This window comes from Numenius arquata, chromosome 3, assembly GCF_964106895.1.
Source record: "Numenius arquata chromosome 3, bNumArq3.hap1.1, whole genome shotgun sequence".
Classification (NCBI taxonomy): domain Eukaryota; kingdom Metazoa; phylum Chordata; class Aves; order Charadriiformes; family Scolopacidae; genus Numenius; species Numenius arquata.
The window spans coordinates 14,420,302-14,437,110 of NC_133578.1; the positions used below are offsets into that span (position 1 = coordinate 14,420,302).

At 43.0% G+C, this 16,809-nt stretch overlaps 1 protein-coding gene across 1 annotated transcript in view; it reads right to left on the bottom strand.

Moving 5' to 3' along the window:
- EPB41L5 (erythrocyte membrane protein band 4.1 like 5) overlaps positions 1 to 14,960 on the bottom strand; it is a 54,951-nt gene extending 39,991 nt beyond the window's left edge. The window contains exons 1-2 of the mRNA XM_074144917.1: positions 14,781 to 14,960; positions 3,623 to 3,727 (exon numbers count right to left, since the gene is read on the bottom strand). Of these exons, the coding sequence (XP_074001018.1) occupies positions 3,623 to 3,727; positions 14,781 to 14,960 (285 nt within the window). The remainder of the gene's footprint in view (positions 1 to 3,622; positions 3,728 to 14,780) is intronic.
- Between the last annotated feature and the right edge of the window lie 1,849 nt (positions 14,961 to 16,809).

Consider the following 16,809-nt stretch of genomic DNA (forward strand, 5'->3'; position numbering starts at 1 on the left):
AAGAAAATGATGTAATCTCTCTTCCTATTCCATAAACTGACTTGCTGGAAGAGACAATCTACTTACTCCTTCCCCCACCATATAAATATATAAACTACCTACTTGGAGGCTTGCAGGTGATTTAAACACAGGAATGGCAAAGAGAGCCATTTCTAGACTCCAGGACTGGCTGTACGCGCCTGTTTCATCTCCCTCCTGTTTTCTCTCATCTCCTCCACATTCCATGGGAAGGCAACCGAGAGGCCCCGCAACAGGCATTGATAGCATTTTACTCTGCTCGGCTCTTACCACCGCTGCCTGCAGGAGCTCCCTCTGAACGGTGAGGGTGTGTGTGGAAGAAGGGAAACAGAACCGCTTTTAAATGGAGAGGGGGGGGGGGAAAACAACCCCCCAAAAAACCCCGGAACCAACACATGCAAGGACGCAGACAGACATCAGGAAACTGAAGATATAGTCCAAGTGATTAAAATGGAATTCAAGTGGACCTGGCAAGAAGTTTACATTTTGATGAGAGTTTGCTCAGCACAGTCTACTGCTGAAATCCAGAGATAAAGTTTGCTAAACAAAAAGCAATGTGAAGAACAGACTGCATAAAGAACTGGAAGTCCTTACTAAAACAGTTTGCTGCTTCAGAAATTAAATAAAAAAATACAAACCAAACCACAAAAACACCCCACAAAACCCCAGCAACGTTTCAAGAAGGTAAGGTAAACAAGGTGGTTTTAGCAGGACAGTGAGGCTAAAACTGGCCCCACGCTATGGAATTAACGGGTGCATACTTAGTGCAATGCTATACAAATAATTTTCAGCATCAAGCACTACATCAGATAAAACTGCCAGAGTAACAAACTGATGTGTTGTACATTTCCATTAAGAAAGTATTCGATGTTTGCAACCTGTTAGAATTAGAAATTTGCCACGTGTTAAGTGTTCGATGCCTCCTTACTAGAGACATGTGACCAGCATTGCTAGAGAGAAAGCCAAAAAGCCCAACAAGCAAACAGCAATCTTTAGCTTTTGTGTCACTGGACAAGCCGTGCTGTTCATTGTCAGCCTGAATCAAATTTACTCAAATTAACAATAGCCTGTTCCCTTGGCTGCCAGACCAAGCCTGATACACTGTGGACAATCTTGCCATCCATTTTGCCATCTCTTGCCCCCTACTTGGGCAGGGGGAGGGAGGAAAGTCTATTCCTAGCAATCAGACTAGCAATGAACACAGAAATCACAGGAAAACAACAATTCTTCCACTTCACAAATTGTTTCAATAACTTCTTTAAAGAAGCCAGCACTTGAATCCTAAAATCCAAAACGTCAGAAAGTTTGTATTATCTGGGTAGCCCCACTCCCCAGTGTATCATACCAATCACTTCAGCAGCTCAAAAGAAGAAAAGCTACCCGACAGTTGTACAAAATTCATTTTTGAAAACTCATTTGTAATTAAAACAAGTGGGGGATTTATCAATTTTTTATTTACCTGCATGTTGCTAGTTTGCCAGTTTTTCTATCATCAGGTGCAACTAGCTAGTAAGGCAACATACTTAGATTCAAATTGGGTAGCGGAAAGATTATCTCCTTCAGAGCCAGCGTATAATTCTGTCCACAGCAACGGACTGGATTCTAACCCTGTTTAAATAAACAGGCCTCCTGAATAATCTTTGGCAAGTCACTTGAGTAGTCCGTGTCTCTGTTGCCAGCTGCAGATTGTGTTTCTGCTAGGATGCGCCAGCTCCTCTTTGCAAGAAGGGCTGCCATCACAACAGTTCTTCAGTTCTTAAAGCAATTATCTCTGGCTGTTATGTTCAGCTCTTGTGGCAAAATGCAATCTTTTCTTCTTCTTCTTCGTACAAAGTGCATCATTAAAGTCCAGTTTAAACAGATCGTTCTATCTGCCTCTTTTCAGTCACACATAGTTAAGAAAAGGAAGCAAACTAAGTTTGAAATCGTAATCGCTTGTACCTAGATTGTTCAGTATCAAATAATCAGGTGCAGCCCAAACTGGAAGTAACAATTTGCTGGACAAAAGCAAGCCATGAGCCATCGCTGAGGCATAAAACATTCTTATTTCCCCATTTCAAGATGAAATGTTGTCATTTGCTAACAGAACAGTAGGATAAAAAAGCTTCACCATACAGATAGTTTCACCAGTTATAACTAATCCACTGTCAACTCCTGTGAGATCCTAGAGGGACGTGGACATACTTCAGAAGCCACATGGCAGAAATTGAGTTAGGATACCTAAAACATACAGATTTATTTTTCTTGAAGCAAAAAAATAAATGCAGTGGAGTCATTCAATACCCAACATCCTAGAGTGCACATGCTTAACACAGAGAACATGACATTTATAAATATAAAAAATGGTATGCAAAGGGCTGTTTTCTAATTTCTGTTGGTAGGAGGTATGCGTGGTTCCGAATGACATCCCTCCGTTCGTGTAATGGTCTTTTCCCCCTTAGCGTTAAATATCTCTGTCCTGCAGATTCAAGCTTGGGTAGTTTTTTGCTGTACAAAGCTGTAACAATTAAGATGTGACCTTCAAATTGCTCTGGACACAGACCCTCACAGAATTAAAGGAATTAAAGTCATAACCTCCATTTTGTATACTGACCTCAAACAATTCAGGTGTTTAAACTCAGCAGCAACTGCCTGTGCCTCCACTCTGCCATCCTAATCGTGAAATAATTCTGAAGTGGACTTGAGACACAGAAACAATTAGGTCATACACCTAACAAAGAACACTGACATACACAGTAGGAAAACTCAGATCTCGTTCTACCTGGGGGTGTTAGGATATGTGAATACAGATTTAAGTTACAGGGATGCAGGACAGAGACAAAAAATCCACTCCTTGTCTAACACCTCACTTAACTTGACACTATTCTTGCAGGCAGGATTAAGTTGGCCATAAGAAGTATCTATATAAAACTGCACAGCCCACAAATGAAAGAACTGTGGTTGCTTCTGACAAACAATGCCCTGCTTCTGTTTTCAAAAGCAGTCACATTTTTACAAACGCACAACAAACTTCGCAAACAAACTCAGGCTTGCAAGAACCCTCTACTCAAACTGTTACATACAAACACACCTATATCCTCCCAAAAATTTCTAGTTGCAGGTCTGAGTCACAACCAGTTCGAGCAAACCAAAGGTATATCCCTCCTGCCAAGATTACTTCCCAAGCAGACATTAACAAGATGACTTCTGCTGACAAGAAAATTGATGGCATTGGCAAAGGAAAACTTTCTCCGCTCTCCTGAGTAACAAAGGGCCAAGCACACATTCTGGTTTTGTCCCCTCCTCTCTGCATCGGCAGCATCAAGAATTTCTACGTGACGCGCCAGGCTCTGGGGTCCTACTGGAGCAGCCTCCCTAATGACAGCAGAAGGCGTGACAGGAACAAGTGAAAGACAAGAAAAGAAGAGACAACAGCACTGCAGTATGGCAGAGTACTCAAGGTGAAATTAAACTTGGGGTCACAACTAACACACCACAGAGCTTCTGCACAACACAACTCAAAAAAGGCAGCTTTCTTATAGCATTTTTGTCAATATCAGAATTTAACTTTTAGACTATTGCTTGGAAAAAAAGGGAAAACAAAAAAAACCCCACTGCTACTCACCGCCACTTGTGCTGAATCCATAAACCTTAATCCAAAGTAGTCGCTTTCTATAAGGTCCAGATGATACATGATCTGTTCAAACAGGAGCTGGCCTTTGGCTTTTTTCTGGAAAAATAAAACAATTTAGTACTTAGCAGGTAGATTTATTGCAGCATCTACCTTCTTCTAAGCACACTTTATATTGTAATTCCAAAACCAAGAGAATCCCAAAATTAAGCTTCTGAAAATATGATGTGGAAATTATTTTTTTCCTCATGTTTTTGATGGCTGTTTTTCTGAAAGGCAAATGTACGCCCCACAAGAAGGACAGATAATATCCTTAAAGGACTCCCATAATCTCCTTTTTTGGAAAACGTCAACACTGACTTGCACAAGACCAAGAATGTTAAAATGTCATTTTATCATTGTCCCTTTTAGGCTTTCCTTACTCACTAAAGTTCAACAGAACTGGAAATACAGCTAGAACAATTGCAATGACTTAATGCACTGGAAAATTTTCAGAGCAAAGTACAGTAAATTGCTTAAGAATTTACTACTGCTTGACATCTAGACAATTCACCGGTTTTGAAGCAGGTAGCAAAGCAAATTGAATTAGGATATAGCATTCCATTAGCAAGTGCTTTTAACAACTGACAGGAAATAGTCTGGGGCAAGAAACTTAACAAATAGTACTTAGATAATGCATTTACAAAAGTGAGTTTGGAAAACTTACATGTAGGTGCAAAAAGCCACTGCATATGTTTGTACATAATTTATGAAAAAACTTAGCTTTAGCCCCAAGTAAACATCATTTTTACAGAGATGATCTAAAAAATTAAACAGTTGTTTTTAAAGAGAAGGCATGTAAAATGGCACTGGGCAGTTTCTACACATCATACATTTTTCATGCCATGAAGTCCTTTATAGTAATACACTGGAAAAAAAAGCTTAGCTGTAATACCTGAGGTGACTAAATGTAATAAAATGCATTAATAAATTAGTAGGTCAGAATACAAGTCACAATGTTGAAAAGAAATAATTTTAAATGCAAAGAAATGCAGGAAGGATTTATGCTTACTCTGCAAGCAATTTAAGGATTTCTCTATTTCCATAATGCTACCACCTTGCAATCTTTTATTTTAATAGTTATACATTCACAACCTGAGAAATGAGCTAATTTTCTAAGCATATTTTATAGTAAGCTACTAATTAGCACATTTAGTCCACCCCCTAAACCTTTGGGCCAGCCAGAATTTCTATTCTCAGAAATAATCTTGTTTAACCACAGAGTCATATCCATGTAAGAAAAGCAGTGTGCGTAACTTTTGACAGCTTCCTCTACCCTGATCTTCAAATATTTTATATTCAACTTCGCAATCATAATCATTGTTTTACTCTATGCTTTAGTTGAATCCAACATGACATTTTGCAGTCCAAAGTAAAATCTCAGAAAAGTCTGTACACTGAACCTGCCTAAGCTAGCTCTCCTACAGTTATTTACATCCAAGCATTGTGGAGGTAGGGGGAACGGAAGGCAATTAGACCAGCAGGCAACTTCACATGCACACAGCACCTACAAAACATTGTAATGAAAACGCCGAGATGTAGACCTCATCAAACTCGTTCAGAGCAACTTTCTTCTGTTGACTTCAAGAAAAAGTATTTCTCAGGAAATAGCAGATTTATTAAACACCAGCAACACTCTCCTAAGAGAAAACCCAAGGCAAATCACCTACATATAAACCCACACATTTCTATTTGAGTCTGTAGCCTCTTTCTTCAAATAGCAAGATATTGAACTCCGAATGTTTTCTCTCAGCACAGGATATCATAGAATCATAGAATGGTTAGAGTTGGAAGGGACCTTAAAGATCACTGAGTTTCAAACCTCCTGCCATGGGCAGGGACACCTCCCACTAGAGCAGGTTGCTCAAAGCCCCATCCAGCCTGGCCTTGAACACTTCCAGGGATGGGGCATCTACAACTTCCCTGGGCAACCTGTTCCAGTGACTCACCACTCTCCCAATAAAGAACTTCTTTCTAGTATCTAATCTAAATCTCCCCTCTTTCCATTTAAAACCATTACCCCTCATCCTATCACCACACTCCCCAACAGAGTCCCTTCTCCAGCTCTCCTGTAGGCCTCCTTTAGGTATCGGAAGGTCATTATAAGGTCTCCCCGGAGCCTTCTCTTCTCCAGGCTGAACAACCCCAACTCCCTCAGCCTGTCTTCATAGGAGAGGTACTCCAGCCCTCTGATCATCTTCATGGCCCTCCACTGGACCTGTTCCGACAGGTCCATGTCCTTCCTGTGTTGAGGACTCCAGAGTTGGATGCAGTACTCCAGGCAGGGTCTCATAAGAGCAGAGTAGAGGGGTAGAATCACCTCCCTCGACCTGCTGGCCATGCTTCTTCTGCTTAAACAGTAAGATATACTAATACAAGTGAAATCAATTCAGCGTTTGCAACAGCAAAAAAAGAAAAATGTTTTGTTTTGCATGAACCTTTGTGGACCTGGTCTAAAGCAAAAGGAACATCCCCCCTTTTTTGACAGAACATTTTACATCCTTCCAAATTCCTCAGTAAGTCATCTCTTAAAACTGTAATTAACCAGTTATCTCAGTCAAATCCCCTCCCAGGGACAAGCAATGGAGCACTTTAATTGGAGCCTGGAATTACTACACGTACTATCTCAGACTACCAACAACCAAAACTTACCATTGTTCAAAATTCTGCAGCGTCAAATTAGTTTTGGAGCACATTCAAATCTCAAAGAACTCAAAGATCAAGTGGACCCAGAATGACTAATGTGGGAGAAAGGCCCTGAAGAACAGCACTGGAGCAGCTGTGGAAAGGTTTGCAGGGCTGCTGGTTGTTTTCTGACTTAAATCACCAGGGCTGTCAACATGGAATTAATTATGCAATACTTTGCATATGACTTAAATCATCAGTTGCTGCTTTTGGTGCGAGTCAGCAAAAGTGTCACACCTGCTTTAATGTTAAGTTCAAATTCTTTCTTAAAACCTTACTATAGTCCTTCCTCCTTACACCAAAACAAACAGCTGCCAAAAATTGCATTGCTTTGTAGCAGGTCAGTTTTTAGGAATCAAAGTTAATTTATCTGTATTCAATAAAACTCTGATCTCAAGCGTTTTCACAAGACATATTCTATCACACTTGCTGGTGAGAATTTGGCCCTAAATCTGTAGTGGCAACATTCAATTCAAATGACATTTTTATCCTGCTGCTACCCTGTGCTTTTATTTTTCCTTTGTGGTTTGGTTTTTTTTTTTTTTTTTTTTTCCTTTTTTCCTTGCAGCAGAGCTCAGGTTCCTCTCAAAGGACAAATATTTTCAAGCTGTTTAATGGTTACCGATGAACTATTAATGACTCCACTCACAAGCAGCTCAGCCAGCGGCTGGCCTTCCCTTCAGGGCACAAATTAAACCCCTCATGGGTTTGTAATTCTGTAAAACCTGACTACTTGGTTTATACAATTTACTATACTCTCTAGGAAGCAAGAGCAAGCATCTCACAGCAGGAGAATCAACAACTGAACTGGGAAACTTAAATAAAATATATCACATAGGGCAGGGCATCTAGTGGTTTTGTCACATTTTGGAATGAGATAAAAGCATCTTTTGATGGCTTTGGTATGAATCATGTCTCCCCTCTGCCCCCAAATGGAAGGGATGCTCCCAACTGTGTCCTAATGACATCTCACGCCACTCTTAATAACTGCAATTGCTGGCTGAGTGGGTGTTACAAAGGCTGGACTTAACCCCAGTAGCTCAGCAGCAAGAATGCGTTAAAGCCAACTCCGGCGTTCACCTCGGCAAGGCTGGTTTCATCGTCCAGGATAAGGAGACACAGAAACACTCACCTTGACCTGGGCATCTCACAATCACTGCCTAAAACTAGAGAGGCAGCCTTTATACCCTCTTCTCACCGTCTCAGAGGTAAAGGTTATTTCAAGGACAGGCAATTCAAGAACACAAACCAGCAACTGGGTGCTCCACGCCTCGCCTGTCTGGTGTAAAAGCCATTGTCAGTTCCAGCAGCAGCCAGCACAGACCAGCGCTGGTGAAGCAACACAGGCTTACCCAGCTGGGGATGCGGCCCTGGTGCCGGGCAGGCACAGGCTGAATGGCTCACTTTGTAAGGTTTTTAATCACAGCAAAGTACTTCAGACTTCCAAAAGTTGAACAACAACAAACAAACAAAAAAAAAACCCAAACAAAAAAACACCAAAAAGCCCACCTAATGAATTTACTAACTCAAATGCTTATCAGAAAAGGATTTTTCTCCTCTCTTTTCTTTGTGAAAAGAGGGAGGTTTAAGAGCTCTGAAAAAATAAGAGGAATAGGCTTTTACCTTCATGGGACTTAATATCCCTTGTGTCTCTGCAGCTGTACTTTTCTGTCAGATTTCTTCAAAAGATGATGTTAATATTGCTTATTAACAATAATTAACAGTAGCTATTGCTTTCAGTAGCTACTAAAGGGCAAAAACTTCCCTTCCTGGTTTTTGTCAACTCATGAGGAGGGTTACCATTCATATTCATACCAGTTTCCTCAGAAAGACCCCACGTACTCCCCGAAGAAGTTAGGGGCCCCTATTGAGGATTTACAGCTACCCAGCTGCCAGGAGGTCACCTATGCATGTTTGCAAATCATGGCAGCGCAGCTGCAGCAGATGAGCCTGTCCATTTTTTTATTAAATTAATCCCCCTTCTCCCAAATGACACATTTCAAAAAAAAAAAAATAAGGCATGAGAAACCTCCAACATTGAGCTTTAAAGGAAAAAGGCTTCATCTCAATATCATCAAAACAGTATCTGTAGTTAACACCATTAAGGTTTGCTGGAGAATTGGAGGGTTAAACCCCCTCATCTTTACAAAGGCATTGTTAGAAGTACACATTATTTGTATCACCCTGATCTTCTTATGGCTTTAAGCACTGACCTATAAATGGGAGTTACTCTTCTCCTCAAACTCCAAGCATCAATCTTTCAAATAACCTTTCCCAACTCCTCAATTTTCTCCCTCAAAACATCAGGTCTGCTTCTCTCTCTGGTTCATCCCCAGCCTCTGACAACAAGCACCATAAATTCTTGTACTGAGTAAAAAGCCCTGCAGGCTGGAAGGCCGCAGAGAATAACTTCTACCTTCAGAGACACAGCTTATCAATTCTTCTATTTACTCAATCTCTCCCAAATATAGGAAGATATGCATTTGGGACTAAACATTTTGTTCTGTTATTCTCTGGAGAAAGAAAAAGCCATCTCCCAAAAATCTTCATAAAGAATTGACTTCAATACCCATCATAACTGTATGTTTAATAGAATACTATATAGAAGGATTTTAATGTACTGTACTCAGGCTTGTTGACCCTATACATAAAAAGATAAAGATTCAAAACATTCATACTTGTCAGTTCATTTTGCCAAAAGTCTCTTATTTTCCTCTCCCAGAAAGTTTATATCTTCCGGTTACACCATTTAATTAATGTCTGAGTCTATGTCCTAATATTCTTTCTGATACAGAATATATCCAAATTGTCCAGCTTAGCGACTAAATACCTCCCCCCAGAACGTTCTCAAACATCTCAGTTTTATTTGGTGTTCCACCTGCAGGTTTCTCAGGAGCCCTCTGGTTATGAACACACAAGAGCCTCAGTCTCCGTGCTCCTCACAGGGGCAGTCCAGCGGGAAAGCAGGGCTTCAGACACAATTTGCTGTTGTGCTGCGAGTTAGGAATGCTAAACCTTCGGGCAACTACACCAGCCTGAAGCACCATCCCCAGAAACACTGTGGGCCAAACAAATTACTCAGCAGCCAGAGCTCGCTTCCAGCTGCTCCCTTCCTCCCTTTCCAACCCAGCCCGGGCATGGGGCATCGTGAGGAGCCTGAAACACTCTCCTGCTGCCAACCCAAAACCACTGGACTCCCGGCACGGCCCGGTATGGGCAGCCTGCTGCTCAGAAGTGCTGAAACGACCCAGCACGTACACTCCTATATGTCTTACATTAAGTCTCAATATGCATTTAAATCTGGCACCCCTGGAAGCACTGGATCAGCCCGCACTAGGGCTTGGGCCCCCTGACACCACACAGACAGCACCTCTGGCTCTGTAAGGCTCAGCTCAGGATTGATTTTTCCACTTTCAGTCCCCTAAAGGTCCTTCAGTAGTTTACGCAAATAGTCAAAAGCATCTCAATAGTTTAAGACGAAGAACACATGGGAAAAAAAGTTTTAATCCAAAACTTTATAGCCTTAACGCACACACAAGCAAATGTTTCTTTACTCATTCCTTTTGTCAGCTGAGATTTATTTTGAATATGTAAGGGCCAGCTTTGAACTCTGAGATTACTCATTTTATTCAAAGACTGATTTTACAAAATTTTTAGCATCACTGAATTTTCTTTTTAATCAGCATCTGTGCCACAGACAGCATTCTGTATTTCATATTTACAGCTACAGATGTTCAGCAACTAGCCACAAATATTCTACAAGCTTTTCAAAAGTACAGAGTGGATTACGGAGTAAAAACAACTATCACGATATATCTCTGATCTTGTAGTCGGATCAACCCAGATCATCTCCCTCCACACAAAAAGCCATCAGCACTCGTTAACAGTTTGCTGGCAATGTTTTTGGCATTCCAGATAAATGTCTTGATTTCATATTAAATAATCACTACAAATACAGTCCTTTTAATCTTATTTTGTAAGCATTACTCCAAAACTGTAAACAGCGTAGCTAATTCCTGCTATTCCACAGAGCTCTTGAGTTGGTTTATATAAGACCTTATTTTAATGATACTTCATCATAATAAGGACAAAACCATCTCATTTTGCAATCTCCATATTAAATTTCATGCATGCATAAGTAAGGAATATTTTAAGACGAAAAACCACTCAGAGAGCATCCATTCTCGTAATTTGTGTCTTTCACCTTATACCACTAGGAAGCTTTTGCCTAAAATTTAGGTTGCACGTACAGAAACTGGAATACAATTAATGCTCTATTATTCATGAGAGGATTATGTAAATTGTGGGTTACGTAGGGTCAGGTTTTTTTAACTGAAACACCTCTGGCTTCCACAAAGTACAGTGCTGCTTCCATAAGACCCCACCCGTACTTACTATCAGTTGCTTATGTAAGACTGACCTTGTTCCCCCTCTTCCCCAAAAACTATCCACAAATTTTAAAAAAGGTGCATATTCCAAGTGTAACCCTGTAGTTTAATTTACATTATTTATCTTATCATTTTTCCCCTTGGTCTAAGTTATCTTTTCCCTCTCCCAATTATTACTACGAATAGCACGCAATTGACTATCTCTACAACAAACATTCAATTTTTAGATCTTTTGATTTAAAAATCCTCTGGAGCCCTCCAGTACTCAAAATGGCACTTTATTTGAAATTCTTGACAAACATTTTTGCTCACAAGTATTTCATAAGCTGTTGGTGATTCAATTAAAAACAGCTTTCAAGGAAAAACACTGCTACTACACCCTCCTCCTCCCCAACCTGTATTTCCCCACGACCACCAGAAAAGCCAGCGTTCCAGCTGTTGAGGGGTTCCCTCAGGAGCCCAGATTGCTACTCCTAAGCTGATGGTGTCTTCAGGTACTAAACCAAGGCTGTTCACGGCTTTTGAGAATTCCAGAGGTGCACTGGGGGAAGATGGAGTTTAGTTTTGCATGGGAACAGGATTAAAAGTAAGGTGGGGCACGTCAGCAAACCAGAGTTCTTGTCCTCTCACCACTCATAGCACTAAGCAAACATTCCACCTATGGATCTTAAACACTTAGAAGAAAAAGCACGACCCAGCTTTTGTCCAAAGTTGTACCCGAGTTAACAGTAAAACAGCATGTATGAGAAACAACACCAACAGCGGCACAGTTAACAGACACCATATATTTTATGAAAAATTTTCATAGATGAAAAAAAATAATAAGCCTCTCAGTGTTACACTAAGCACATAAGCCTGTCAAAATCACTGAATGCATCTGGACAAATACAAAGCTTCAAAAAAAGAGTAACAGATGAGGAAAACTACCAGGTCGAAACGCAACGTTAGAATCTGAAATGAAGGTGGGGAAAAAACCCCACACCTTTTGATCTGCCCCAAAAGAACCCTGCTAACTCGCACGAAGTTCATGCCTCCCATTTTGGACATAAGAAAGAGACAGTAAATCGTATAAATAACACTGATATTCTTCAGTCATTGACGTGGCTACTGAACAAGTAGATTCTTAAAAAGAACACATTCTGTGTACTATCTAGGACTTGTAGCTCTGATGAACAGTTCGAGTCAGGCAATTTTGTAATTAAAAACAACAGAAGAAATAGAAGAGCAGACAGATTAAGTGGCTTGACAGACACCATAGATAAGATCAGTGGACAAAAAGCAGAGTTACTGCTCAAACCCTGGCTCTGTGTTTAATAAATTAATCTCAGCCACATCATTTACAACATGTCCCTTCTGTCTCCTTGTCAGTATTTGTTAAAAAAAAACAGTCTTTGCTGCTTAAAAAGACTCTGAAACATGTTTGACTTACATGATAATGTTCCCTGTGGTTGGTTGGGTTTTTTTTTTCTTTTTCTTTTTTTTTTTTCAATTTAAACAGAAATTCAGCTATCTCAGATTCGATTATATGAAGGACCGTAACTCCAGAATACTCTTCTTTCAGTAGCAAATTCACTGTAAGGGTACAGCTCAACAAGCATTTAAGCAAACACAAGCCTGATATCACCTCTGAATGCTTCTTCACCACATTTGGGGAGGCACATGGGGAACCAGATTGGAGAATCGCTCCAGCTGGAAACTAACATAACAAAATTACACTGATTATTTTCAGCCACAGCATTTTCTTGACTTAGCTTACTGCCAAAAAAATGTTTCTTCTGCCAAGGGATATGTGAAAACAAGGACAAATGCAGTAATGAAAGCAACATCTTTTCTTCCTGTGGCAGCAACAACTTATGCCACAGTAAAGTATTTATGTAGCTGTGGATTAAAAAAGGTACGGCATTCATTCCTGCCAAGACAACTCTTTCTCTGGCTGTGAACTAACCTGTTTGCTAAGTGATTCAGTCTTAAGAAACACTTTCTGTTAATTATTTTTTTTAACAAAACAATTTCACAGAACTTAGGCAGACAATGGGACTATGCACAACCGAACTGGCAGACTTGAGGGCACCTCTTTGAGATAACAACCGTTCATTTTAAACCAAATCTACTGCCAACAAAGTAACAAAACCAGCCTTGGAAAAGGCGTTAGCTCAAAGAGGACGATGATTCTCAAGGAAAGATTTTTGTAAAAGAAAAAACCATCTCTCTCTCTGTATACACACATATGTATTTTTAACTTAGCATTAGATTTTAGAAAGCACTGTTGTTTTGCCAGGATTTTGTACACTCCACTTCATCCCCTGTCTCCCTCTCCTTTTTTCTTTCCTCTTTAAGAGTCAACCCTAAAATATGAATGATGCAAGTGGAGACACAAGAACAAACACACTAAGGAATCTGAAATGCAACATTTAATCTACTTTTAATTTATTGCATTTTAATCACCAAAGGAACAGGTACATATCAGCCACTGATGAGGCACTGTAATTACTGCATATAGCTATGTAGATTTAGCATATTCGTTTACTGTTACTCATAACTTAGATGTCCATAGACAAGGCTTTATGTTGGCTTATAAAAAGAGCATGAGTGAAAAAAGTTTCCTGTAGAAATAAGTAGTTACTACTGCACCCTGATATAAGTTTTATAGTCCAGATGGCAGGTCATGACACCTCTTTAGGTTCGATTTATGCTCCTCAAAGCCTTAGAAATGTTGTTAGAGGCGCCAGGAATTTGCCTACAGAGCCAACTCTAGCGTCAAAGATTACTGCTCTGGTTACATGGAGACAACAATTTAAACTTGAGTACTTTTTAAGTGTAACTCTTCCTATAAAGTGTTTGTGGGCATTCCTGGCCGCAAATCAAACATCCTAGGCACTAAGCAGCACTGGACACGTTCACTACATTGTTTCAGAGATGTACAAACTAATTTTACTGCCCTCTGTAAATGTCTGTCTGTATAGCCATTTCACCAAAAAAAAGATGCCAAACTGTTTCTTTAACTCTAGATTACTTTGGGTTCTGGATATCGCAGGAGTTATTTCCGCTCGCTATGTCAACAACAACACCGCTCAATACCCCAACAGGTTGAGCTTTCCTCAGATGACCTAACACTACAAACACTCTAGAACTGTGCCTACAATAAGAAAGAGAGAAAAGCCATTTCAAGAATGGCTGCTCCACACACTCTTTCTAGCCAGCAGTTCCCATGTCAGCACAACTGTTACTGCAGCCAAAATCCTATGGAACTAGTCAGAAGCTCTCGCAGACCCACAGCTTCCTAACTCAGCTGTGTGAGCTGAAAACAGTATGTCAGTAACAACTATAACACATGGTAATGGAAAAACAGAGCACATCACTTCTATTACTACTGTGCATCCTGTTGGCGAAAAACAGGTATATAATTAAGCAGAGCAGAACAGACACGTGTATATTAAGGGAGCTTTAGAAATGTAAAACAGTGGCTAACACCTCACTCCCAATAAAGCACTCTTATGAGACAATCCCTGCTACATAATCTGCCCTGAGGAAGGGAAGGAAGTAGAATTCTTTTTCCTTCCTCTCTTCACGTTAGTGTTAAAAACTGCATGCATCTCTGACACAAAATCAAAACAAACAACACCCACACAGAAATTACTGGTAGTGCTTCCGCTCATCCTTCCTCTTCAACAAAGTTACACCAAGAGATTTACCTTCTTTCTTTCCAAGATGCAGACATAGCTCACTGAAAAGAAAACCCAATTCATCCAAAACATTACCCTAAGTCAAGCTTTAGCACAACAATTACATTAACATGCTAGAAAGCGTTCAATGTATAAGGCGCAATGACATCTAACAAAACAACCTCTAGTTTCAGTAAATAACAAAGTTAACTATTCTTTCAGTGCCTTTTTATGACCAGTAACTTAGTATATGCCATATCACGGGGTCAGTTGCTACGACAAATAGATACGCCTTCACCTAACTTGTAAACAGCCAAGGACACAAACAGATTGACACGAGCCAACGGGATTTAAAAAACAAAGTTGCATCACTCGTACCGGTAAGTCCACGCTGACATCTGTTCCATCCAGCAGCGCTACTCGGCAAGTAATGATGGATTTTGCGTCCCCAGCTGCAGGGATGTGGGTTGCAGCTCTTTGGGCCTCTCTTAGCCGTTCCTTCTCTGCATGCTTACGCATAGACCGCCGGCCGAGGGTTCGACGGAAAAAGCTCAGCATCTTTGCTACAAAATCCAAGACAGAAAAAAAACCATGTCAGTTATCAAAGCCAAGGTTGGATGGGGCTGGATGAGTAACCGGGTCGAGTGGGAGGTGTCCCTGCCCGTGGCTGGGAGGGTTGGAACCAGATGGTCTTTAAGGTGCCTTCCAACCCAAACCATACTATGATTCTAGTGGAAGACAGGGAGGTCGGAACTAGATGATCTTTAAGGTCCCTCCCAACCATTCTATGATTCTAGTTTTTCACGGAAAAAAAGCTCTTAGAAAATGCCACACTTTGATAAAGAACTGTTAGAGATTCAAGAAGCTGCTTCGCTTCTTTGGATTTAAATACCCAGACTCTTAGACTACTTAAAAAAAAAAATCTTAGCTCAAGTCTTCGATGGTAGCTAGGGTGATTTTTGGGACAACCTGAAAGTACGTTAGGAAAGAAAAAAAAACAGCGGCTGTGCAGAACTCATTCAACTCACTGCAATCTTTCAGTAACACAAAAGCTACAGCACGCCTCAGCGAGAGGGTGATGTTCTCTCGAAGCTGGAAAGCGACTAAGAACTACCAACCACCGGCTGCTTTCTCGGCTGACCCAAGAAATTCCTTATATCCACCGACATCCTTATATCCGACCCAGAAATTCACTTACGAGGGGCCCTTCCCGCCCCAGACCTCCCCCGACACACCCGGGTACCTCTCGGGGACAGGCTTTGCGCAGAAAAGCAGAGAGCGCTTTTGGGGCACGCCGGTTCCCCTCTCTCCGCCACCACGGCCCGGCAGGGGAAGGAGGCCTCCGGGAGCCGGGGCGACGAGTCCCAGCCCCGGTAGCCTCGGATCGCAACCCGGAGCGACTCACCGGGGGGGACTGGAGCGGGGCGGGGGCCGTTCCTTGCCGGGCAAGGAACGGCCCCCGCCCCGCTCCAGTCCCCCCCTTCCCGGGATGCCCCGGCCCTTACATAAGGCCCCGCTCCCGGTGTCCGCCTCAGCCGCGGCCCCGCTCCCGCCCCGCCTCACCTCACCTCAGGGGTCGCGCCGTGCCGCCTCCCGCCTCCCCACCCCCCTCCCCCGACCCTCGGCAGTGGCCGCGGGCTCCCCTGCGCCGCTCACCTGAGGGGCGGCCCCGCGGGCCGAGCGGCGGCGGTAGCGGCGGAGCCGGGGGCGGCGGGAGCGCGTCCCCGCGGCGGCTCCTCAAGGCCCTGGGCGGTAAGGGAGCCCCCCGGGAGGGGGCGGGCCTGCGAACATGGCGGAGCGATGTGGGAGGCCCTTAAACGGGCAACGGCCCGACGTCCGTTTCCTCCCGTCCTCCCTCACTCACCTGGCGGCTTCCGCCGCGGCTCTCTGCCGCTGGGCGTAGGCGGGGAGGTAGAGGAGAAGGGCGGCAGGGAAGGGAAGCGGCGGGCGGGCGGTAAAGAGAGCGCCGTCCTTTGGGCCGCGGCGCGGGGACGACGCCCCTTTAAAGGGGCGGGACCCGGTGGAGCAGGGGCGCCCCCGCCCCGAGCCAGGTGGTTTCGCCCAGCGGAGGGGCGCCGCGGGGGGGCGGCGCGGCCCACGTGCTCGGGAGGGGGGGGGCAGCGCGGGGGGCCTGGCGGCAAGGGACCGGCGCGAGGGCGGGGGGGGGGGACAACAACAGGGGGGAGCGGGGAAGCCGGTAACGAAGCGGCGCTTGGATTTGCGCCTTGCGGGGGGGGGGGGGGGGCGGGTTTGGAATTATTCCGCAAAATTTCTGTGTTTTTGGCTGTCGGGGAGGGAAGGTTTCCCTCAGCGGTTCCGCCCCAGCTGCCGCGCTGGGCCCGCAGCTGGGCAGCGGGAAGGAGGCGCCTCGGGCAAACGCGCTCCGAAACCAGTCGAGTTTAGAGGA